Below are 26,103 nucleotides of genomic sequence, written 5' to 3'. Positions count from 1 at the left end.
CTTACTGTAATTTATTTGTGGACTATGGGACTACAGATAGAAATGCATATAAGGCATATTTACAACAATGTTCATGAATATGCAGAGTCCCATTACAAATAAACAAATAAATGAAATGAAATGTAACCTATGTATATCTTTTTTTGGTAACACTTTATAATAAGTACACACTATTAAGCATTAATAAATACTGAATTCTTCATTTATAACGCATGAATACTCATTAGTATGTAGTTTATAAATACAGTTAGTGCTTATCAATGATAAGTAAAACATTTGTAACTGTGTTTATAAACTACATACTAATGAGTATTCATGTGTTATGAATGATGAATTCAGTATTTAGTGCTTAACTAATGCTTAATAGTGTGTACTCGTTTTAAAGTGTTACCCCCTTTTTAAAAAAAAATCCAATTCTTAGTGTCTACATGAGCCAATTTACAAACCAACACATGGTTCTTTTATAATTCTGTCTGTATAGTTTTGTAGTTGCTGAATTTGCCAAACTAAGAGAGACGTCAACTTTTATCTGGAGGTCATTTCTGTTGACTTTTGCAGTTGCCTGTGAATAATTATGTCCGACTTGCAGCCTGGTACAAATGGCTTCTTTTTATGTAACTGGATTCCAGATAATTTAGCTGTGTTAGAATTAATGTCTCAAGTGTGACTTAATCATTCATTTATGATCCATTAAGAGTTAACTAGTCACATAAAGTTGCAGTGACTCGATCACTCCTTAATGGTGAACAACAGGAATTCATAATACATCCTGAGTTAATTAATCTATTATATCATCATGAGTCATGCATGTATTAATTAAGCATGTGTTTTGTGCCCTTATTATAAAGTGCTTCTCGAGTCAGCTCCCAAGACAATTAACACACACATATCTCCATGACGGATAACTAAACAATATGTTTTTGAGAAACCGTGCAGCTGGCAAAGGATAATAAAATGGATATTAAATAAACTCATATCATCACAACAGCTGACTCACACTCTCACCCATGGAAAGCAAACGATTTGTAAAAATATAATATATAGAAATAAGAATACAAAATAAATAAAATACTGCACAACACAGGAAATACACAAGACTTGTTCTGGCAAATGATTGAGTCATCGAGTCAGAGCAGGGGAAGGGAGAGGGGAGGGGGGGCGGTTCCCATGAGAAGAACAGGGAATAAGAGTTAAAAATGTCAGGGGGTGGAGGGAGAGCAGGGGAGTCGATTTAGGTCGTCGGAAGTCTCCCAGTTAGTGGCTGAAGGACAGGGCGGGACAGGAGAGGGGATGTTGGGTGATGGGGAGGGATGGGGGGGCTGTCAGAGGTGATCACGTTATTGAAGTGGAGATAATTACGCTTTAAAGCGAGCTGCCTGTCTCAGACATCTGGAGGTGAAAGATTAAGAAGAGATTGTTAGGAAGGGCAGTCTGGAAAAGTTTCAAGGACGCACGGTAACAAGCCGGAGGAGTGGAGGGGGGCGGGGCCAAGTCCACTAGTGCAGGCCTCAGCTGGTGTGACCAGACCACAGTGGATCCCTACAACGCCTGTTCTGTTTAGTAACGGCGATGGAAGCAAAGAACAAAAGTGAGTCCACTCTTAAAATTGTACAATACATTCGTGAGCAAACCCTGTGTTTGAGGTTTCCCGAAAACCTTCGCCTCGCCTAAACACCTCATCCCACACCCACCCTCTCAAAGGGCTTTTAACTTCCAGACAGGTTGTGTATTTTTAAACCAGCTGGCTCTGCGCCCAGTATTAGATCACCCCCCCTTTTTTTATTTTCACTGTGGCACTAAATAGCCTGCTTACACTGTTCTGTGCTTTTCTACAAGCGCTTTCCCTAAGATTAACTCCATACACGGTTAAAAATATCAGTGGCAGGTCAAATCTTCACAAACTGCTTAGTCAGGGATGGGGCAGAGGTTGTGGCCGACCGTTTAAGACATTCTTCTGAGTCCCAAAACTAAAAGAAACAACAAAAAAAACACGCTGTGAAGCATGCACACAAACAGGCACTAGTTTAAACTCAGTCACTTGCCCCAGTGGAGCTGTGGCACATGTCACAAAACGCCCGTCCCTTTAAACTGCCACGACAGTTTCAACCTCCATCACAATTATTACTTCTGTAACATCCAATGAAGAAAAAAATAATGCTAAAAAGACCAGAGACAGAAGGACACAGCTGACTGAAAACACTGTAGCAACAGGTAACTGCAATCTGATAATTGTGATCATTTCCATAGGTACCGTAGATTATAGGTTTTTGGCATTGTGCAAAAAAAAAAAAAAATTTAAAGAACCAAATGAAACTAAAAGAAACTCTTCCAGCTCAAAACTCTAGACTGGTGAGAATAAATATTGTAAAAGTCTCCATTTCTAAATGCTCTATGCTGCCAAAGTCTTTGTAGGGAGCTTAAAATCAAGGAGTGAAAAATGAAAAACCAGAAATGGCTAATTTCCACTTACACACTCCCAACAGCATTAACCTGAAGGTCAAAGGGAATGCATATATTCATAGATTTATATATATATAGAGAGAACTGTTTAAATATCATACATAACTTAAAAGCATAATAAAATTATTAGTACATTAATGAACTGTAAATTCAGCATCTGAAAAGTTGTTGTCATTGAATAGAGAAATAATACACCATTCATTTGAAAATGAGCTCGAGCAGGAGAGAGAGAGAGAAAGGGGACAGAGATTTGAAGTTTCTGTTGGAGAAATGCAAATGGAAAATTTAAAGAGGAAAAAGCTAAAAGAGAGGAAAAAACAAAACCACATGGCAACAAGCTTATGTATAAGATTTTGTGAAAAAAAAAAACCCTCAGTCCTCCACTTGAAAACAGCGATAGAAGCAGCTCACTAGACTGAAACTGTCCCGATTTAACATACAAAAGTAAAAGAGGAAAATAGATTTTGTTCTCTGTACACGGTGCCACTCTTCGTTTTTTTTGTAAAAAAAAGAGCCGTCCTCCTTTGTGTTTTTGCTCAGGTAGCGTCTTTGCTGTTTTGTGCCAGGTTGGTTCCGCTACCGCAGGTAACGTGGGTTTCACGTGCTGGACAGGTTTCTGATCCAGAGTCACTAAAAACCAGCACGACTTCCAGAGCTGACCCGTTCAAGTTGATGACTTGTTACTGTCCTCAGGTCAGTCTAGTGAAGGGAACCCTCAGGCCTGTTACCCACTCACAACATTTAGTGCTCTTCTAGAGGCAGTCTCGCCCGTTGCGACCCCACAAACGTTTCAGTGGCTCGGCGCCAGTTTAGTTTCTGGATCAAAACTTTACCCTGCAGTTAAACAGTTTGCAACTGGGTTCATCACTGGATCATGGCTGAACCCAAAGTGAAGTCTTGACCCCTCTTGAGTCAGTCCAACGATATGACGTCAGGTATGCCGCCGTAAATGGCCGCCACCGCTGCCTCGGTGCTGCTCCGGCTGGCCACCACCCCGGGGTGTGTGTGCGAGGAGTGCGAGCCCGAGTGCGACGACGAGTGCGTGGAGTGGGTGTCGCGGAGGCTGCTGGACGACACCAGGCTGCTGCTGCTGCCCGAGCTGCTCGCCCCGTTGGTCGGCGGCGCGCTGAGCGAAGGGGCCGACGCCGCTCCCGACTGGTCGAGGAACAGCTGGGAGGCGGAGGACGAGCTGGTGCTGTAGGGCAGGAAGCGGTTGAGAAGCAGCTCGTGGTCGTCCGAGGCCGAGGCGGCTGCCGCTGCCGCCATCACCATGTTGTAATGCTGGAGCATGGGAGAAACACCAGAGAGAGAGAGAGGAGGAGGAAGTGTTACTAGTGAGGTGATCAGGAAGGTATCAGGAGACTTGGTACTGTGAGATGTTGGGACATTAAAGGTAGGGTCTGGAGTTTGGGCTCAACTGTGTAGCCTCCTGCCCCTGCCAGCAGCAGCTGTCAGGACCGTAAAGGAAAGGAAATATAGTCCGAATGAAGCGCTGGAGCCGTGGGCCGATAGCCGACCATCACCAACAACTGGAGCCTCCAGTGTTATGTTGTAACGAGCAGGGGGGCCGTTGTGGTGAGCTGGGAAGTGAGTGTTAGTGGCGGATGCTAACCGCTACCGCTAGCCAAGGTTACGACCCTCATTCTTTGCGGTCCTCAATGCTGATGCTGAGAGAGAGAGACATGCTAGCACTCGCTAACATCAGACAGCTAGTGCGGCTAGCAGCCCTGAGCTCTCCTACTCTGCTGCACGTAGCTTCACCTGAGCTCCGTCATTGGCTGGAGAGAAAACACCGACTCTCTCGCTCTCCACCCAGAAATGTCCACGACACGTGCACAACAAAACAAAGCAAAGGACCAAAATACAGGCAGGGGGAGGGGGCGCTGCAGACACAGCCACCACCACACAGGACCCATAGGTCATGATTAAGATGGATTTTATTTGTATAAGTCTTTGGGCAAAAAAAAATCCAGATTCTACCTTTAAATAACATTAAAACATCTTCACATCTCCAGGCAGCTCCACTTATGACTGACTCACAGACCTAGGCTGTCTTTACACTACAGGCCTTGATGCCCAATTCCGATATGTTGCCTATATCGGGGAGCATACATCAGTCCGACTGCCCACAAGTCCGACGGCTCATTTCTCCGACTACCCATTCTACAGTGTTGAGGTTAGGTTTAGGGTAAGGTTAAGGGTTAGGGCTACTTAAGTCGGAGAAGTGGGAGGTCGGACTGATGACGCAAAAATAAAGAAATGTATGGTCGGAGTCGGAGAAATGGGTAGTCGGACAGACGTCATGCGCCCGCCTATATCTGCATGCGTAGACGCGGTTGGCTACCAAAGGAAGTCAGCTGGCGCAGGTAGGAACAACACACACTGTCATCAATATGCGCTATTGACGCATTATTAATGACGTACGGCTTGCATTGCCGGGGAATATCGAATCTGTCTGTTTAGACTGCAGACGCGTTGGCGGATACCCGATCTGTATCTGATTTATTTCCACATATGACGGAGGCCTGAATCCGATCTGACAGTATTCAATATCATGCATTTTTTTCCTGTTTACACACTCATGTTACAGATCCGATCTGTGCCACTTCAGAGTTTGATAAAATCGGAATTGGACCACTTGAACCATGTAGTGTAAAGACAAGAGCTCTCACAACATGACGGCAATCCAACCAATCAGAGCACAGCAAGATATGATGCAGAATTCAGTGTATACATTTTGTGAGTGCAGTTTTAGAAAAAAATTGAGGAGGGGAAAAAAACACAACATTTTCCCTTTCCCCCAACCAGCAGCAGATCCATCCTCCTCTTCTTTTTTCAAACCTAGGATGTGATCTGCTGCCACTGAACTGATTACATAAATGTTCTCCATCAAAGACCTGTTGCTGCTTTACTGTATATACACCTGTCAGTGTGTTTCAAACAGATGATGGTGAATGTATCCTTCCTGCTTCTTTCCATTAATACAATAGTTAATTTCACATTCATTCACACATGCAGGTTGTCTGTCAACCTTCTGTAGAGAAAAGGAGTTGGACAACCCCGCCTGTCTTTTATCTCACGTCCTGTCTTATCAAAGTTTCTCTCGGCATCTTTGTGAACTGGTTGAAAGTGGAAACTCTGAGTTTGGGTTAACATTTTGTGCAATTTAGAATCAAGGTTGAGATATTTTATGATTATAGCTCCGGGTTTCTAAACACTAGAGTGAGTGGCAGACAATTTTTAACAATTATAGATAAGCTCTTCATATTACAAAAGAATATATACTTTATAACCTCCAGTGATATTGGATTTGGTCTTTTGTTTGTCTGGCTTGTGAGATATCCACCCCTGGTTTCTTGCTCTGCTCTTTAGTACTGCTCTTCTCGTGGCATTAAAAACATGACATTTAAAATATTCAACAGCAGCATCTTTCCAGAGGCAGCGCCACTGTTAAAACCACAGAACGAGCTGCCTCCTGCCTATAGGACACAGTCTGTGAACTAACCAGGAACACGCAGTCACTGTCACATTATTTTCAACCTCATTTTTCAGCACTGTGAGAATCATACTGTATGTAGAATCCCATTCTACATAACGGGGGTTTTACATGGTGAGTGTGACGGCAGAAATCTCAGAGGCAGATTCCTCAAAAGCAGCAATCTGAACAGCTGCATGTCGCACCACTCAAAGTAAGTGAGAAAACGTTTCTTGTAATTTGCGAGAACCAACTCTTTAGAACATGGGAGCAGGATGACAGATGGGGATATCAGAATTCAAGAGATGTCTGCATTCACATTTGACTGCCTCAGTGGATTCAACCCACCAGTAACTGTGGGGTGACAGCCATCATTTGTCAAACGTCTCGCTCTTGTATCTCCTTAAATAGCCTGTGCAGCCTAGAGCCTGCTCCTACGAGTACAAGACGTAAATCCACCCAATACCAGGATTCAAATATGTGAATTTTAGGAACAAAAAATCTCAAGAATTCCAGTGGGAGTTTGTTTCGGCTCATTCAACTCGTGATGAGCTGCTGTACGTACCTGATGATTGTCGCCTTGAAGGAAAGAGAAGAAGTTCAACTCTGGAAATCAAGAGGAAGCAGAGTCAGAGGTGAATGTTTAAATACATTTAAGATACAGCACAAACTCTATTATTCCAAAAGAAAATCTGTCTCATTTGCAAGAGATTAACCCATGGCTTCATGGAGCGTCCTAAACCTCATCGCCTGCCTGCCTGTCTGCTATTATTGATATTTTCCCACAAGACACTGCTTCTATCCTAGCAGCAGGCACGGCACTTCATCAACAGCGAGTCTTGCTTCATCTCAGAAACTCTTCCTCTCTGCTTCCCTCATTAACTACAGATGTGAACACATTTTGAGAGGATTGGATCCGCTTTAGAAAACAGTTTGACAGAGATTGGCAACGTCTCATTGAACATCTTGCAACGTGAAATCGACACTCGACACCTCTGTAACAGTTTAAGAGTAAAAATGTAAACGTGAGTCAACGTATTCATGGGATTGGAATGTTCTACTTCCTGTTAATGTCGTTAATGCTGAGGGGAAACAGTTCATTCTCAATATACGCTGCCCATTCCCAAAAAAAAGTCACCACTTGGATTTAACTAAGTTAATAGTTCAGAGCCTCCCATTGGATAATTACTGCATGGATGATTATGTTTAAGCTGGCAACAACTTATTTAACCCTAACTGATGCGGTCTCATTAAAATTAAACAAGCATGTTGGAAGACACATCCTGTGGTCATGGAGAAGATATTAATCTGTTTCAGAAGGGTCAAATTACTGGCATCAAGCAAATTAAACATCTAAGGCAGGGGTCTTCTACGTTTTTCAGGCCTGGGACCCCCAAACTGATGCAGAGATGGAGCAGGGACCCCCTTCTATATAAACATGTACAGGTACAGTGAGTAGGCAGCCATGCCACTCCCATTTATAAACACACCTTGTTAACTGATGCCAGTGCCAATATCAACAATGCCTGTCAAGTGCAAGATAATCATGCAGACAAGCTATTTAAGTTGAGGTTTTTATTTGTAACATAAATTTGGAAACGAAAAAATATTTTTTTAAATTTTCTTATCAACCAAAAATTCCACTACCCCCCTGCAGCATCTCTGTGGACCCCCTGGGGGTCACAGACCTCCTGTTGAAGACCTCTGATCTAAGGAGATTGCTAAAACTACTAAAATTGGGTTAATAACTGTCCAATGCATCATTAAAAACTGGAAGGACAGTGGGGAACCATCATCTTCAAGGAAATAATGTGGTCCAATGTGACCTCAGAGTCCAGACTTGAACCCCATTAAGAATCTTTGAAAAAATAATGCAACTCTGGAAGGAAATAAATGTTGTGACATTGCAGAAGCTTATTGAAACGATGCCACAGCAAATGCATGCTGTAATCAAAGCTAAAGGCAGCCCAACAAGTTGTAGTGTGACTTTTAGTTTTGGACAGGCAGTGTATATATTATTTATTTGTCATGTAACTTCTTATTTGTTGAGTCTGCATGTGTTTGTTATTACCTGACAGGTCGTTGGGGGGGTGGTAGTAGGGTCTGTAGTCTTGGATGAGTGGGGGGACAGGAGGGATGTAGCTGGTATCCATCGCTGGCATGCTGGGAGTCCGGCTCACGGGGGAGGCCTGGTGGTGCAGGTTCAACACTCTGCAGGCAGATACAGAGATACAGAGGGTAAAGAAGCCGCTTCGTTTATAATTAGGCTTTTATTTCATGTCAGATTTATCAGGTGGAGTCTCGGGGATGTGCCGTGTCCTCCACTGAGCTGCTAACACAAACCTCTCAACAACAACAGTCAGGGATCATTAAAGTCAAATGAAGCAGCTGCAGTTTCTGCACAGATAATGAATTTTAATTTGACCAAAAAAAAAAAAAAAGCAGCTGTTAAAGTTTCCAGGAGCCGTGATTCAGGGATGTTTCTTGAGCAGCTCAAAGTCTAAGAGGTCGAGCGTTTCGGCGAAAGCTCCTGAAGCCACAGCTGGGGAAGCGATGATCCTCTGCACGCGGTAAAAATGTGCAGATTTACTGATGTTGTTTTGGAAACATTTCACATCGATCAAGTCTGAGCTTTAAAAAAAAAAAGGAGCAAAGACACAAATGTTTCTCAGTCAGCACTCTCGGCTGCCTACTGTGAGCGCTGTCGATGTGAAATGCTAAAAGACACTCGTGCGTGTTCCAGCACAAAACATGAATCATTTACCATCCAGATACAGAACTATCCATGCAAGCAGCTAAAATGAGCTTCATTTCCACATTTAATGAATCCTAAAACTGAGGGTGGAGGTGAAGCCACAGGCCTCCGTTTTATGCGTCTGACCCTTTGTTGTTGATGACGGGCGGCGAGGTCGGCGACATCGGGGACATGGATGGACAGGCCCGCTTGGCCGGAGGGGGCAGCGGCGCCGGCGGTGGGGGCGGGGATTCCGGCCCTTCGTCCTCTGAGGAGCTGTCCAGCGTCAGGTCGATTACCTCCACTTTCTTGCCGTTGCTGCCGTCGCCGCCGCCGGATAACGCAGAGCTCCGCTGGTCTGAGCCGGAGGATGTTCGACATGAACCTGGGGAGGGACAGGAAACAGAGGTTGGTGCTCGTATGAACGTTTATAGAAAACATTAAAAAACACAAAGCGCTGCTGTGCAGTGTGAGCACGCACAAACACACACATACACATCTCCCCTGCTCTCATATGAATTACAGTATGTTTGTTACTATGGAGACAGGCCGTTTACTCAGAGGCATTATGATTGATGCCTCCCCAAATTAAAACTGACAATGCATAAACAAAGAAGGAGGGGGTGTAAATACACCCTCCCTCTCTTCCTACCACGTCTCTGTAATCCTAATTTAATTTCTTCCAGCCTGATGTAGAAGTAACCTCTGTTTTTCTTAAAGGGATAGTTCAACATTTTGACAAATTCGCCTATTGCCATAATCCCTAGTCTTAGGGGTAGGTTCATTACCTTTAGTTGTCGCCTTTCCCTCATCAAATTCATCAAATACACAATCCAGCAATTCCAAAACGCTCTGGTGGACAAGTTGTGACCTGCACATTCACCACACTATGAGATAACAGAATGTTACCAGACAGAGTTGTTTTTGAGGCAAATACGTAGCCTGAACTACATTCCAGACACGGCTGCTCAGCAGAGTGACTTCAAAAGCAAGTTGTTCCAAGTATTTGCTTCATGTGTCTTAATGTTACATAATTATACGTTATCATCTCATAGCGTGGTGAATGTGCAGGTCACAACTTGTCCATGAGAGCGTTTTGGAGTTGTTGGATTGTGTATTTAGTTTGATGAGGGACACGTAGAAATACCATTAGCCTCTGTTGTGTTCGCTGAGCAGCTTGTGGCTCTGCTCCGCCGTTCTAAAAATATCTTGCACCGACAATTAAAGGTAATGAACCTACTCCTAACAATATCGGGATTAAGGCAATGGGCCAATTGTTTGAATGTTGAAATATCCCTTTAACCACACCCTGCCCCCATCCCCTGTCCCTACACCCCTTGTCTTACCATCCAGCCCGTTGTTACAGGAAGCAGAGGACACCTCCTGCACTTCCTTCTTAGACCTCATGGGGGCCCAGCTGCCATCCTCCTTAAACTGGATCTCATCACAGTCCATGCAGCTGTTGAGGATCTCCACGAAAAGCCTGAGAGCAAACACACACACACACACACACACACACACACACACACACACACACACACACACACACACACACACACACACACACACACACACACACACACACACACACACACACACACACACACACACACACACACACCATAAACAAACCCATCCAAACACACACACACAAATTGGCATTTTGTCAACAAGGTAGAAAAGAGCCTCCTCTTAAAACTCAGAGAGAAATGAAACCCACTGAACAAAGTAGCATCAACTCTGAGCCGTGATGGCGCCTCTGCATCAAACACTTGATGGACCACTCCACCCAAACATCCATCTTTAGATATGACATTTTCTCCTCCCTGCAGGCTTTCACTGCAGCTCAGTGAGCGATGTTACTTTTAGAACATGCTGGAGAAGAGGTCTGAAAAGTTCTCACAAACATTTTCAATGCATTTTCTAAGTGACCCAGAGTCTCTGTTGTGAACTCTTGTTGACAGCAACATTCAAACCTCTCAGAACCTGATTTCACTTATACACGTGTTGAGATTTTGAAGAAATTGTGGAAGTGTGTCTGTGAAGGTCTGGATTTTGAGACCGTACATGTACACGTACATCGGCTACAGAAAGTTGCAGTTATTTCCTCTGAAAACACAAACATCAAACTCTGGAGACAGACATGAGTAAATGTGTAAACATCTTTGGAAATAACAACCACTCACTGAGGCTGTGCTTTTATCCAATGTCACTTTCAAGTGAGAGACATCAGTAGAGCTTCAGTACAGTAGAAACCTTGTTGTAAATATTAAGCGCTACTTTGTTTTCTTTTTCAGTGTTTGATGAGAAGATTGAGACCAGTCCCATGTCTTTGAATATGAGGCTGGTTGGCTAGATTAGCTTAGCACAAAGACTGGAAACAGAGGGAAAGAGCTAGCTTTCAAAATCTACCAAACAGCCTTGCTGAAGTTCACTGGTGAAATATTTGAAGAGGATGATCTGCTGGACTTTTCCAAGGCCAGGAAAGTCAGAAAGCATATTTCCCAGAATGTCCCATTTGACCGTCATTCCCTCATTTTCCCCACAGGTCAAACAGGTAGCCTGTAGGTGACTCACCCGTCAATGATGAGATGCTCGTAGGGGGCCTTCTTGTCACACACGGGACACACCCAGGTGGGCTTCTTCTCGTTCATCTGGATGTAGAGCGTGGCGTCAAAGCACTGCAGGTGGGAGCATGTCATCGCCCGGCATGGAATCATCAGCCGCATCTTCCCCAGCTGCACAGGGTGCACACAAACACAAACACACACACACAGACAGACATACAGTGTCAGGGGCGTGAAGATGACACACGCAGCGGGGTGAAGAGTGCACAGGAATGGCGTAAACATACCAAACCCACATGCAAAAGGATACGCGATAGGGGTTGGGATGACAGTTTGACAGACAGATCACACATTTATCAACCAGCTGTTACGTGCATGGAGGCATGTTGAGTCATATACAGTCATATATATATGCAGGGAAAACAACAGAAAAGAATGGACAGACATGTTTGGGCGTGACGGCTCGGCGCCTCGAATGCACAAAGAACAGGGAGCGTGTTTACCGGGCAGAGCAGCGACACTCGAAGGCTGGTTGTGGCTATTTCACTGTCGGGGTCGGCTGTTAGCTTCTCTTTGACTGCAGGACAGAGGGACAACACACAGACACCTTACCAACCTGTTCAATTTTGTATTTTACACTTAAAACTTCAGTATTTTTTCTAACTGAGGTCACAAATGTGCTGAATTCCCTCTACATCTTTATCTCTGGCATCTCTTCCCCCTATAGGATAAAACATATACAGTACAGGTAGATATAGAAAATATAATTCATTGCACAGTGCTAAAAGTGGGAAATATTTTTGACAATCTGACTGGGTGCAGAGCTCAGTCTCACACTAGTTATGGTTAAAAAAAAGAAAAAAAGAAATTTCACTTTCACCATTACAATCATTCACTCTCTAATACTGTAAATGAAGAATAACTTAACCCTCAAGCTCATGTCTACAGTAAGTCGGGTTTCTATGGCTACTGATGCATGGACAGGCTGTTTTTGTCATATTAGGATGCAACAATTTGGGCCTTCTCTCCCAAAAATCTACTCATCATTCACCCTGTTTACACCTGGAATTAACATCCATCTCGTATACAGATTGTATTTTGACCGGATAGCATTTACACCTGGCATTAAAGGGGACATATTATGGAAATATCACTTTTTGAAGGCTCTTTAACATATATTTAGGTGTTTGTCTTGACTTCCAGCCCCCAAAATGTGAGAATTTACCAAAAAAAATCTGTAATGATCAGGCTCCCTAGGTTTCCATGTGGTTTTCTGAGCTGTTCCCTCAGGTATCTCCCAGTGATGTAACTAACTTTTGAATTTGCATAACCCCACCCCTACCTGGTACCAGTAGAAGGGGTGGGGTGGGGCAAGCAGTGGTTCATTTGCATTTAAAGGGACAGACACTGAAACCAGCTATTCTTAACAGGGCTGTTTTGAGAGGATGAAAAGAGCTGTGATGTTTGATCCTTGGGGGATTTTGACCAAAGCATGTTACAGACATGTCTTTAAGACACCTGGGAACTATTTTGATTTGTGGAAAGGGGGCGTCATATGTCTCCTTTAAGATGCGTCTCCAGCGTCGACATTGAGATCCAACTGAGATCCGTCACATACGTATTTGTGTGGGTAAATTAAAAAAGAAAAAAGAAAAAAAATAGTTGTTGCGTATTTATATGTGTATACAGAACACATTACTGTTTACACTTCTGTTCAATGTGGTCACAATGCGTGCCTGATCACAATCTGTCCTCAATGTGTCTTGGGTGTGTTTACACCTGAACTTGTGTGGTCAAACACTATCTGATTTTTGCAATCCGATCACTGAAAAAGCATTAATGCCAGGTGTAAACAGGGTAATTAAGTTATGTATGTGTGAAAGTCTGGAGGTCATATTTACACATGATAACATGAGGCCAGAGACCGATGTGGTACCAGTGGAACCATGATACTTTGTCTTGTATTGCATTAAGTCTTTTTGTCTATTGGCAAAGTTAATAGAAAGGCTGAATTACAAATTAAGTTACAACACTCTATTGTATTAAATGCCAATCATCCCTATCTGGATGGTTCAATACTGACCCTGATGCCAATGTGAAATGTTGGATGAGTATATATAATAAAAGGTCGGCAGTCTGACTTACTGAGTGCCCGCGAGTGGTCTGGGTTCCTGATGCCTTTTGCCCGTAGTCTCTGTAGCAACACTGTCGACGACTGCTGCTTCACCAAGTACACCGCCATGGAGTAACTCTGTGGATGTAATGACGTCATAATGTCACTTTAAAACACACATTGAGACATTTCTGTTGCTCAGTGTCTGAGTTCTTTTCCAGTCACAGAGACTGTCCTTGAGTCTTTCTCACATGAGGTCAATTCTCTGGGCTCTAGACCAAATAGATGTCCAGCTCCACTATGTGTAAGTGTAAGGAGCAAAGGAAAATAAGAACTGACATCAGAGGCCAGAGTGTACCATCACTTCAGCTGTGAGACGTTTCCTTTACTGCCATCTACTGCCTGAGTGCAGACGGTGAGTCGAGCTCCACCAACATCAATAAGAGTCAGTGTATGAGAGAACGACTAGTTTCAGTCAAAATAACTGATGTATTTGATTTAAAATGTTTCATCAAAGGATGATTTCATCAATAGGCGCGCCGCACACTCATCCCCCTGCATTTGGATCATACAAGGTCATTGGTTTCATGAAGATGCGGTTTTCCCACTTTACTCAACCGTTTAATCATAATGTGTAAGATCTCTGGCTGTAAGAACTCGACCAGAGAGACAATAACTCACAATATCTACACCCCTGCTATTGAATCAGACCCAGACTTGTTGCATAAATTGGGATTTTCAACTACATAACGTCTTGTTTTTCCTTTCTTGCACTTTCACTTTCTTTTAACAACAGTGATTGACAGGAATAGCAGGGAAGAGGTGGAGGGGACGGAAGGCCACTCACTCAGAGTTAACACTAAGAAAACTACAGCAGGCTCAGAAGGAAATGTGCAGAAATGCGCAGATAGATTGATTATAATTATGTTATATATGCTATATTGCATTGAAGAATATGACAAAAAATAAACAGAATGAAAAAGAAAGATAAGAAAAAGGCTGGAACATTAGATTAGATCCAGAAGTTGGAACAGAGAAAACCAATGTTTTTCATTTAATTTAAAAAAAGCATTAAAACTGTCCTTATTGATGAAGAAACTACACAAGGCTTTGGTTCTTACCCTCCCGATCTCAGCGGTCCACGACACAACGATGGTGTTGGGGACAGTGGTGGACAATCTGACCAGTGAAGTAATATTAATGGGCCGACTGGGCCGCTTGGGCTCGACGCCGTTTTTGGTTGGAGGGAGATAACCCTGGAGAAGAGAGGTGAGTATCAGAGACAATACAGTTCTCATTAAGGTTGGGACAAATTATGGAAATATCACTTTTTGAAGGCTCTTTAGCATATATTTGGGTGTTTGTCAGCCCCTAAAGTGCGAGAATTGACAAAAAAATCTGTTATTTTCAGGCTCTCTAGGTTGAAATCCATGTGGTTTTATGAGCTGTTCCCTCAGTTGTCTTTCAGTGATGTAACTAGGTTTTGAATTTGCATAATACCACCCCTACCTGGTACCAGTAGAAGGGGTGGGGCAAGCAGCGGTTCATTTGCATTTAAAGGGACAGACACTGAAACCAGCCGTTCTGAACAGGGCTGTTGTGAGACAATGAAAAGAGCTGTGATGTTTGATCCTTGGGGGATTTTGACCAAAGCATGTCACAGACATGTCTTTAAGACACCTGGGAACTATTTTAATTTCTGGAAAAGGGGCATCATATGTCTCCTTTAAAGCTGCTGGGTGAGTGTGTGTGCGCTGAAGTCACTGCTCCTCACCGGCAGGTTGCACGGCTTCCCGTTGACTTTCACACACAGGTTGGGCGGGAAATGGTCTTCCTGAGGACAGCTGGTCTCCGACAGGCAAAACCGCAGCTGAACTTGAACCGAGAAGTCGCATTTGGTCCCCGAGATGTCCCTTTGAGGACAGACACAGGTTTGTTACTACATATCGGCAGGGAACCGCCGCACATTCATGAATTATTCAAAAGCCACTGGGCGTCCTGCATCATTGACAGGAGCGGCCTTACATCGAGCTGCTGATCTGCTGGACCTGCTGTGGTGTTAACGCAAAGGCAAAACACGTCTCCTGAAACCGCTGGCTGTTGTCTGAAGCTGCAGAGAGAGAGAGAGAGAGAGAGAGAACGAGAGGAAAAAGAGAGAGATTTCTTTTTAATATGTGTGAAAATAACATATAAAAACAAGATATTACAAGTTCAGTCTCAGTCACAAAACGTTGGCCAGTTATAAAAAAGAAAAAAAACAACAACAATGACCCTCAGTCATTCAGATCAGGAAACCAAACCTCTGTAAACCAGGCCAAACGCTATGATACACAGTGAATCACTGTTTGAACGGACAGAGGAGCAGAAAACAGAGAGCGAGCGACTGAGTGGGCGTCTCTTGCAAGTCGTGTGCATAAAATTTTCAAAAGCTAAAGAACACCTGGACGACAAAACCGCAGCACCCTACACAGAGGTGAAGACGGAGAAGAAAATATGTGTATGTGTGTGTGTGTGTGTACTGTGTGTGCGCGCGCTCTATTTATAGGCCAACCCACAGGTGCTGGAAATAACTGGTGCAACTAACCCAGCCCCCATTAAAGAGACAGCAGGTTCACAAAGACAAGGAAAGTATGTGTGTGTATATGTTTGCAGGAGATTAGCAAGGAAACCAGCAGCAGACTGTGTGTCTGACTCAGATCTATACTTCAGAGCTGCATGAAAAGATCCAGACCACGTGTCTGTGCAATATGCATGAAGCCAGAGGTGGGAGGTGATTAACTTAGAGGCGTAACATAACATTAAAATTGGAATAGAGGGAAAGAGCAAGAAGGACTGCATGGAAACAGAAATCTAAAAAACACAATGACAAACTATGAGCTGGAACTTGTTTATCCATCAGCATTGAAAAAGTGTGTATGTAAAACTATATATTTATGTTTTTATAGTTATAACGAACCTCTGAAATCAGACCAACCAAGTTCAAGTCTCCTCATTTTAGCAATGCACAGCATGTAAGAAGCCACTGTTCTGCTGTAAATATAATGGGAGGAAGGAAATTGATATAAAAGTGCATTAAAAGTTGCGTGTGTGGTTAGGCGTTTTAAAGTTAGTGTAGTGCAACAGAAAGAAAGCCTACCACCACGTCAACAGTTCAATCTGTGATGCACATCAACACAAACACACTTGGCCAAAACACATTATTTTATTGTCAAATTTGCAACTAATTACAGACTTTGCTCTCAGGAACTGTGATGTGTGTGGCAAACAAACAGTTCCATAAAACAGCGTTTTATAGAACTGTTTGCAGGACATCCCTCGCTGCGGAGGAACGGTTTTTCGTTCCTAAGATGAAAAACCAGCTCTACTCCACTGAGCAAAAGCTTCCAGCCCTCACCAGGAGACTGAACATTAGGCTACAGATACTATATGTGCTGTTAAAACACAGGAGTACTCTATGGCCTCCGTCATATCCAGTGTGTGAGCACAGATCTTTTGGGCTGCAGGAGGTGTAAATGACTGGGGAAGATGAGTCAAAGAATTACCTGTCATGAATCATGACTGTCGCTGTCGGTGAGTGACAGCTGTACGTGCACAATATATAAAACACACACAGACACACACACACACACAGACTGTAATTTCTTCCCGTGGAGGGTGTTGAGTGGGATGGAGTCTACAGTTCCTGTGGATGATTATTGGTCCAATCATTTTCCTCCTTTCATCATCCTTTCTAAAGGCCATTAATTTTCCCAGTAATGACCCATCTCACCGCCCACGTGATGTAGAATTTGTACAGACTGTATTTACCGTATGTTTCTGTCCCTGCATCTTTTGACGGGCAGTGTGTGTACTGCAGAGCAAAACCATGAGCATCGAGTGTGCTTTCGAACAACAGTCTTCCTCCTCTCCGGGCACACAGGCTATAAATAGAAAGTGCTCTCTCTACCTCTCTCTCTCTCTCACTCTGTCCTCGCTTGCTCTCTCCCTCCCTCTTTCTCTCTCTCTCTCTCTCTCTCTGTGGCAGTGGATTTGTTTCTGGTGTTTCAATGTGTGTGGTTAGCAGAGATATGAGAGGGGCTGAAATGAGCTTTGATTGATGTCTTCCTCTCTCTGCGTCTCTCTCACACACATAAACACATGCTCGCACATACATGTGCACCCCAACTTACTTTTAGTGTAACGCAGATGCAGACTCCCACATGCGTCTCTTTAACTCTGGTGATTTAAGATGCACATTGTGATTTCAGATGAAACTGAGCTTTGATATGAGACCACTGCTGTAGCAGAAGTCTCTTTAGATCAGTGAAACCTGTAGTCAAGTGCTCAGATTCAGGGTCAGAATTAAATCACAATGCAGAATTCATACTGTATTGTATTTGGCCAAAGTTCTCATTTGGCCGCTATTGCTGAACTAAATTCAAATTAGTTTGACAATTTGGGAAAAGCACTTTTTTTTTTCTTTCACTTTGCAGAGAATTGGATGAAGAGGTCGAAACTGGTAATTTGTCAGTTAAATGTGAAGCTCCAGCCAGCAGATGGTTAGTATGAAGAGTGGAAACAGGGGGAGACAGCTAGCCTGGCTCAGTCCGACTGGAACTAAATCAGTCTGCCAGCTTCTCTGAAGCTCATTAATTAACATGTTAGATCGAGTTTGTTCAATTCACGCAAAAAAAGTAAAAAAGAAAAAGACACTAAATGTTGATGCCCAACTAAACTATTTTTTTGAAAGTCGGTTCCCCTTTTATTCTGTGTTGTCTGTGTATCTTATTTAACAGAGAGACCGGCTAATTATGACCGCGTCTTAAAGGTGCAGTGTGTAAAATGAGGGGAAAACAGTGACATAGCACTTTGATTCTATTATCTATCTATTAAATAATTCTATTGTTTATTTATGAATGGAAACTCTTGAAACATGCTCTCTGGTTGGCTGGATTTTCCATTCCATACATAAATGGCAGCGCAAGATGGCAACACTCTCTAAGCAAGACCCTTGCTATAGGCTATGTATATATAAAAGACGAATTATAAGGCTATAAAAACCAAACAGATTTTATTCTATAGTGATTATGCACTTAAAAATATATTCATTGGTAGTAGATTCGGATAAACCTTGACAAATATTACATACTGGACCTTTAAGGTATCCTACTGGTTCTGATGAAGATGAGGATGTGACATTAAGAATTATGAGACATTTAGCTACTTGAGCAAACTCTTGTGGTGAGTGCCACACTACACCAGGAAATTGCTCGGGAGGGAAGAGTGGTCACATGTCAAACTCTAATGAAGATTTAATATGCAGGCAGGTGACTAATGAAAGGAAAAGCAACATTAGGTGTCTTAGTCTTAGTGAGGGGCTGGGCCACCATGAGCGACCAGAGCAGCTTCAGTGTGTCTGAACTCTGCTGGAGGGATGAACACCGCTCCTCTAAAAGATGTTCCCTCATTAGGTGTGATAGTGGTGGAGGAGAGCACCGTCTGACACGTCAGCCTAAAATCTACCGTAGATGTGTAAATGGGTTGAAATGTGGTAGTGAAGGCCACAGCATAAGATTCATAATGTTTTCGTACTCATCAAAGCCGTCAGTTCCCTGTGAATGACAGCATCCTCATCCTGGTCCTCCACAAATTTTTCAGCTTTGTCCTTTAATTAATCACCCGGCTGTGTGTTGAAACTTTTACACTTCAGGACTGAAGGTTGTGTGCTGTGTGTTACTGGATGAAAGTGACTGGCTGACCTTAAAGTGGTTGTGTGACTGTATTGTGGGGTTGGGGAATGGATGCGACACCCCCAATGATATTCCAATCCAATCCAATCCATTTTATTAATAAAGCACAATTTTAAATAAACACGTTAAACGGTTTCCAAAGTGCTGCGCAGTAAAATAAAAACTATAAAACATAATAAAAAGACAAAATACTAAAGATAAATAAAACATAATAGATAAAAAGACTGTTTTGTGTCTCCTTCCACTGAAGTAGAGACTTCATTCATTGTGATAACTACTTGTTATGTCTCAAACTTGTGAGTAAAAAGATAAGTGAAAAGAAAAATACTGTACAACAAACAACTTTGCATTATAGGAATTGCATTGGTGAAAAAAAACAAAAAAACAATTGAGAACATAACTATCAGTCAAAACTATCTTTAGCAAAGCATCATCTGCTTATGAATACTGAGACAAGTAAGCAAAAACAGTGCTGAAATATATTATTTCCCTGTTAAAATCTTCCACTTTAATGTAAAAAGTGTCAAATGCTTTTTTCTTCTCACTTATCTTTTTACTCACAAGTTTGAGACATAACACAGAGTTATCACAATGAATGAAGTCTCTACTTCAGTGGAAGAAGACACAAAACTAATGAGCAGGATTGTAATTACTGTTATTAAGCACTTTTCTGCCGCTGCATGTAATCGTATTTCTGCTTAGTGGTGCTTATTAGAGTATGAACATTAATAAATCAAGGGGACATTAATTTTGAGGCACAGGCCTAATTACAAAAAAAAAAACCAATAGCGTCTATCAGCACAAATCTCCAGCCGAGCTTCACAGAGGACTGGGAGTTCCATCTGATGAGACCTCACTGTGCTGTAAGGTGCAGGAGTTCAGCTGAGGTGTGATTTCCCATGGGTGTCAAGTGGACACTAGAGAGTTTATGGGGAAAAAAAGTGCTTTCCACGCTGTTTTGAAGAGAATGAACTCGAAAATGGAGACGTGATGCTTTGCAAATGTGTGTTATCACGAGGATACGTGTGCACGCTGAGGAAAAGCCGCGGTACAGCCACGGCGCGCCACGGAGACGTGTCGACTCTCGCCGCTTCGTTGGAATGGAGATGGTTGGAGCCCCTGCTGTACCGGCCACTGCCCTGCATTCACATTGTTTTATACCATTTCATACTGAAAGACAGATGGTGGGAAGGGTAACAGATGGGTGGATACCTCTAATGGGTTGATGTTTACACTGAAGAGGAAGTAAACTGAGGACAGCCCAGAACCATTTCATTAGCTCTCATATAAACAACTATTCCAGGAGGTATTTCTTATTATTTTGTCCAGCCCAGTTAGAGAAAATAATTATCAGTTTAATTTATACTCAATATAATGGCCGAGTGCAGCCCTAGTTTACTGTTAAAGGGACACAGAGGAGGTTTTTTTGGTTATAAAAAAAAGTCTCATATTAATATGGATGAATCTACGTTACCCACACTTGTTAATGGGTCCATTTTCGATAAATATATCGTTTTGTCGTTATAGTTATTTTGATATTATTATTTAGTGGTCGACTCGCCCAGCATTTCCTACTTTCGGTTTCCCGGCCCCGGCCAGGTGGGTCATGGGAATAACGCCACCGGATCGCCATTTATAGTCAGAACTACGACGGTATCTGATAGTCTTTCAACCTCTGACTTTCATTTTTGATGAAAACATTCTTGGCAAATGTTTTCGCTTTCGTCCGTCTTGCACCGGTCCAAGAGTTTCACCGTGTGTGCAGAGGCACATGGGAAATGTAGTGTGAAAACACTTAGCTTTCCAAAACTTCGCGTTGTCCGTTTATACTGTAGGTTATATTGGACAGAATTTCTTTTTCTTTTTTTAAAGTATTTTTGGGAACTTTTTCAATTAATTAACTTTTCTTTGTATATTTTTGGGGCTTTTTGCCTTTTTGGACATTGGAAGGCAGAGAGAGGGGGAATGACATGAGGCTATAAGGGCCGCCAGATTCGGGATTCAAATCTGGGCGCCTGCTAATCCCACTGAGCTATACAGCACCCACAATTAATCAATATTTATTTATTTTATTTACAGCTTAGACTGGGGGAGTGACACGTAGCAAAGGGCCACCAGGAGAATTGAACGGTGGATGCAGCCTCAAACCAGCACACCACACGGCGCCTCTTCAACACTATTTCTTATGTTACTTTTATCCTTATGAGGTGGACTGAAACAATATATCTGAGTAAACATAAGGCCCAACACTACAACATTTTAATTATATAGTATTTATTACAGGACCAGTGGATTAGGCTGGATTGGTTTCAGCTAGTTAATTAGAATAAAGACATCTTGTAAAATGTGAGTAAATAAATCAGATTGAGTACATGACACCCTGTGGGCAAAAAACTTCAACACTCGTGATGAATGAAACAAACCACGACCTATAATCTCTGGTCACAAGGAGATGAAGGTGACAGAATGGCTGCCATCTTCATTTTGAGGTTGAACATAAATTCTCTATACCCAGAGAAAAAAAAACAAAAAAACTCTGATCTGAGAGATACAACCAGCTCATGTTTGCACATATCTAGATTTATGAGCCGGTTTGGTCACATCTGGTCTCAAGGCACTCGTTACATTACAGTGAAGTTTCTCCTACAGCTACACTGAAACCAGCTGCATCGTAGCATCTCATAGTGGAAATAATGGGGGGATGGGGGGGGGGGGACTACCAACAGGCGCATTTGCCTGCTAGTATGGAAAGTATGAATATTTGTTGTTATGATGATTTTGACCTCACGGCATGTGAAAACCTAGAAACCTTTGGTTCTGGGTTGAGCTCCGGTCTGAGGAGAAGATGTGTGAGCTAAGCTACGGAGAATGTGCTCGGCTCTATAGCCTGTCTCCAGCACAACAAAGCCCAGCTGGAGTTTATTAACTTGTTAGTGGCGTTGCTACTTTTCCTCTGTTTGGTACACCGCAGACACACACACACACACACACAGACGCACACACGAACAAATGACAGCCACACACACACACATGCGCAACGTTCACAGGCCGAACAAAGACGAAAATCCTTTCAGCGTCACTCAAATTGAAAATCTACAGTGCTGGAAACATCCGCAACAAAAGGTCAAATGTGGATGTCACACCCACGCTGACAACTGAAAAAACTTTCCACAAGTGTTACTCCCCCCCCCCCAAATTGCAGTGATTACCCTTTATTATCTGCATAAGGGCGTTGTGCAGTTATATACTATATATTATAGGGCTCATTAAGGCATTCCAATGTGATGACATGCCTCCTAAGGCTGGCATTATATTTTCTCGTCCTGGCAGCTGGCCCTCCTACTCCTATCACTGTTACTGCAGCAGGCATTTCACAGTATCTCCTGAGCCGCCTTCATGTGCCACACCTCGGCCAATATACCATGGAACACAGAGTTATAACCAAGAGTCGGGTTTGTCTAATCAGGCGATGATGATGATGATGCTGGTGACGTTGATGACACATCGGCTCGGGCATTAAAGGGACTATGAAGAGTTTTGGAAAGCAAAGTGTTTTCACACTACATTTCCCATGAGCCTCCGCACGCACTGTGAAATTCTTGGACCGGCGCAAGACGAAAGAAGCGAAAACATTTGCCAAAAATGTTTTAATTAATCAAGAATGAAAGTCGGAGGGGTGGTGTTTAGCTGAGTTGGTAGAGGACCCGCCCCATCTGTTGAGGCTATAGTCCTCGCTGCAGGTGGCCCCGGTTCGAATCCCCCGTAGAGCGGCCTTTGGTCAAAATCCCCCAAGGATCAAACATCACAGCTCTTTTCATCCTCTCAAAACAGCCCTGTTCAGAACGGCTGGTTTCAGTGTCTGTCCCTTTAAATGCAAATGAACCACTGCTTGCCCCGCCCCTTCTACTGGTACCAGGTAGGGGTGGGGTTATGCAAATTTGAGTCCTAGTTACATCACTGGGAGACAACTGAGGGAACAGCTTGTAAAACCACATGGATTTCAATCAGGGAGCCTGAACATTATAGATTTTTTTTGTCAATTCTCACATTGTGGGGGCCGGACGGCAAGACAAACACCTAAATATATGTTAAAGAGCCTTCAAAAAGTGATATTTCCATAATATGCCCCCTTTAAATAAAATAATGCTGCTTTAATAGGCTCTGAGAGATGGAAGCCATTTTGTGCAGCGTGTTTATAGTAGAGCGCAGCCAGGGCTCCTTTGTTGATGTTCATTTGTTGTGAGAAGCCTGAGATGTTTAGAGTGAAGGAAAAGATTTTGCTCGGGAGCACGCAGGGGTCAGAACATGTGCTGCTAAATGTCAGGTGCTGTTCCGATGCGAGGAGGAGGCGCTCTCTCTCCGTTTCTGCCGCTGCAGATGTTTAGGAACAGCGGCGGCAGAACCTGTTGTATGCATCTGATAATGTATGTGATATACTATCTCTACCGACTCTGTGAGGACAAGGGCGAAACGTGACGTACAGAGCAACTGATCTGCGCTGATTAAAGCCTGGTTGTTCAAGGACACTCCAGCAGCCTGCTCAACTGCCACCATGGAGACTTGAACCCAGAGCTTATGGATTCATTCATTCAACATTAAGTGTGCTGCTGTAATTTTACTTTCTTTATATGAGACTTCTGGCAGTTAATCACAATAAAATCTGACTCACTTCAGTGTAAAACACTGGCACCAGCAAATCAAAAAAGCAATAAAACATGGTAGAGTATAGAAGAAGAAATAAAGCCTGGCTCTAATGACAACCTGTCTTACAGTAAATATTGACCTAAATCTACCTGTTTATTGATGTAAAAATATACAGTAATTAAAAGACATCAAATCAGACTGTGTAAAGGACAGAATGATTAAACCTCTAATTATTTTCATTATTTCCCCTGGTGTTTAGAGAGTCCACCAACATTTATCAAGATAAAGACAGGCACAAAAAAAACCTACAGCACATAAGACCAAAGCCATTATTATATAACACTTGGTAAGGAAAAGTGGTTTCATGCCAAACTTATGGAAATCTCCTTTTTAAGTGAGATTCAACCCTGAATATTGAAACCGGGGGGAAAGCACGTGCTGTGTGTTACTGGCTGAATGTTGGTGTGAGTGCTAGAAAATACAGTGATTGTGTAACCGCTCTCTGAGGTGTCAGGCCCACAGGTCTGTGTTGCCACTCATTTGTAAATGAGTGACAACATTTTGGTGATAAACACACGGATGAAAGTGTGTTTTCAGAGGCAGCTACTATATGTAACTATGTAACTATGTAACTTACATTTCCAAACCTCTATGTAAATGTGTCCTTATATGAATATCTAAACACATCTGTCTTTCACACTTTACAATCCATTCAGTGACAAAATACCACATAATACAAAGCAGATGGCCACAAACACTGAACACATAAACTTCTCTCTGGTTGTGATTTATGTTACTGTAAGTTACGTACGAAAAGTATAAAGGTAATTTAACACTTTAAGACAATAAACAGAAAATGTATTTAAACTAATCCATACAATCATTTTATACCAAACTGAGACTAACCAATATAGAATATACCTATTTTCTGTATACAAATAACACCATAATTGATATTTTATGTGAATTTCCATATGTGTCATATCTTTATGTCATATCATTTGCGTAAAGGTTGAATATCTTGGGGATTTTATTGGTTGGAAATAAAATGAGAAATAAATTGACAATAGTTAATAACAACAGCAGCAGTCAGATGTCACCACGCTGACATGACTCATGTCCTGGCACCGCTGGATGAGGAGATTGTTTTTTGCTTTTGTTTTCAGATCCTATGAAAGAACACAGAGTGTGACCTATAGTCTAAATGGCCACAAAAAAAAATCATAACGATGAAACCCTAGTGTCTAGTTTTGCAAAGCATTCAGTATATAAAAATGAAACCATCGGGTGACTCATCTTTGAAGGAAGCAACGTCTGAACATTTCTCACCACATTATTTTACTCCATTGTATGAATATCACAGCAATTTTCCCGTGTAACAAGCCATTATGCCTGAAACGCTCATCAAACGCAAAATGGACTTGCATCTTTTTCCCAGAGATATGGTGATTAAATCATGTATAATGCATGTGCACCACAGTGATATCCAATAATGAGCAGAGAGGCACAGTTCTCTACGGAGGACGGATAATGATGGAGATGAGACTGGAGTTCAACCAGTGAGGTTGCCGTGGTAATGAAAAAGTATCCAGATTGTTGACCAGTTTAGACTGGCCCCACTAACCTTTATCCTACAGACTGATAAGACTCAGCAGAGAGCACGGGGTGACACGGGAGGGAGGGATAATGACAAAGAGAGAGAGAGAGAAGGGGGGGCGGTGTTGTGTGAGTGATAATAACTGAATTTCCACACACACACACAATGCACAATGAGGTTAAGACAGAAAATCAAAGTACATGGTTACACACTGTGATCCTCATTTCACATAACTACAGTTGTGTCTAGCTCCTCTACTGTATCGTCTGAGTGGGAGATTTCATCTTACTGCTTTCTTAAATCGTTCACTTACAGTGTCCTACGGTGGCCCAGAGAGCTCAACACACTGCTACACATGCAAAGACACAAACACGCTACAAATTTAGAAAACAACTTCAATCAATTTGACAAGACACTAGGGATGTGACGATTACAGATATGATAAACCGCAGTAATATTCCAGACGGTTAGTATTACCGTTCCTAATTTTAATTATCGTTAAAACTGTGATTAATTACCATATTTTGAAAAACTCACGGTGATAATGCTCACTTCCTGGAGAGGCAGCAGCACCTGAGAGGCACTCCCTTAGAAGCAGGCGCCAGGCCAAAAAAATATAGCCTAATATGCCAAAAATAAGTGATGTATTCATTCATTCAGAAATCAATCATCATTTCCATTTTTGGAGCCTCTGTGCAGCGCTGTTTTGCAACACGAGTCAACCTGCTCCGTTGCTTAGTAACGATGTGAGTCATGTGCTCTCACAACCCAATGCGACGCCATA

The 26,103-nt window shown here is 42.6% G+C and overlaps 1 protein-coding gene across 1 annotated transcript in view; it reads right to left on the bottom strand.

Moving 5' to 3' along the window:
* Positions 1–3,326: 3,326 nt before the first annotated feature.
* Positions 3,327–26,103, bottom strand: part of LOC146990401 (E3 SUMO-protein ligase PIAS1-like) — a 66,458-nt gene continuing 43,681 nt past the window's right edge. Inside the window, exons 3-13 of the mRNA XM_085772704.1 lie at positions 15,375–15,459; positions 15,124–15,262; positions 14,471–14,605; positions 13,382–13,487; positions 11,740–11,813; positions 11,247–11,407; positions 10,016–10,152; positions 8,817–9,054; positions 8,007–8,146; positions 6,501–6,541; positions 3,327–3,741 (exon numbers count right to left, since the gene is read on the bottom strand). Coding sequence (XP_085628830.1) covers positions 3,373–3,741; positions 6,501–6,541; positions 8,007–8,146; positions 8,817–9,054; positions 10,016–10,152; positions 11,247–11,407; positions 11,740–11,813; positions 13,382–13,487; positions 14,471–14,605; positions 15,124–15,262; positions 15,375–15,459 — 1,625 coding nt within the window. The 3' untranslated portion in view covers positions 3,327–3,372. The remainder of the gene's footprint in view (positions 3,742–6,500; positions 6,542–8,006; positions 8,147–8,816; positions 9,055–10,015; positions 10,153–11,246; positions 11,408–11,739; positions 11,814–13,381; positions 13,488–14,470; positions 14,606–15,123; positions 15,263–15,374; positions 15,460–26,103) is intronic.

The sequence above is a fragment of the Trachurus japonicus genome, chromosome 3 (genome assembly GCF_045865225.1).
Source record: "Trachurus japonicus isolate A0001 chromosome 3, Traja_1.0".
NCBI lineage: Eukaryota > Metazoa > Chordata > Actinopteri > Carangiformes > Carangidae > Trachurus > Trachurus japonicus.
This window is presented reverse-complemented; position numbering and strand designations above follow the sequence as displayed.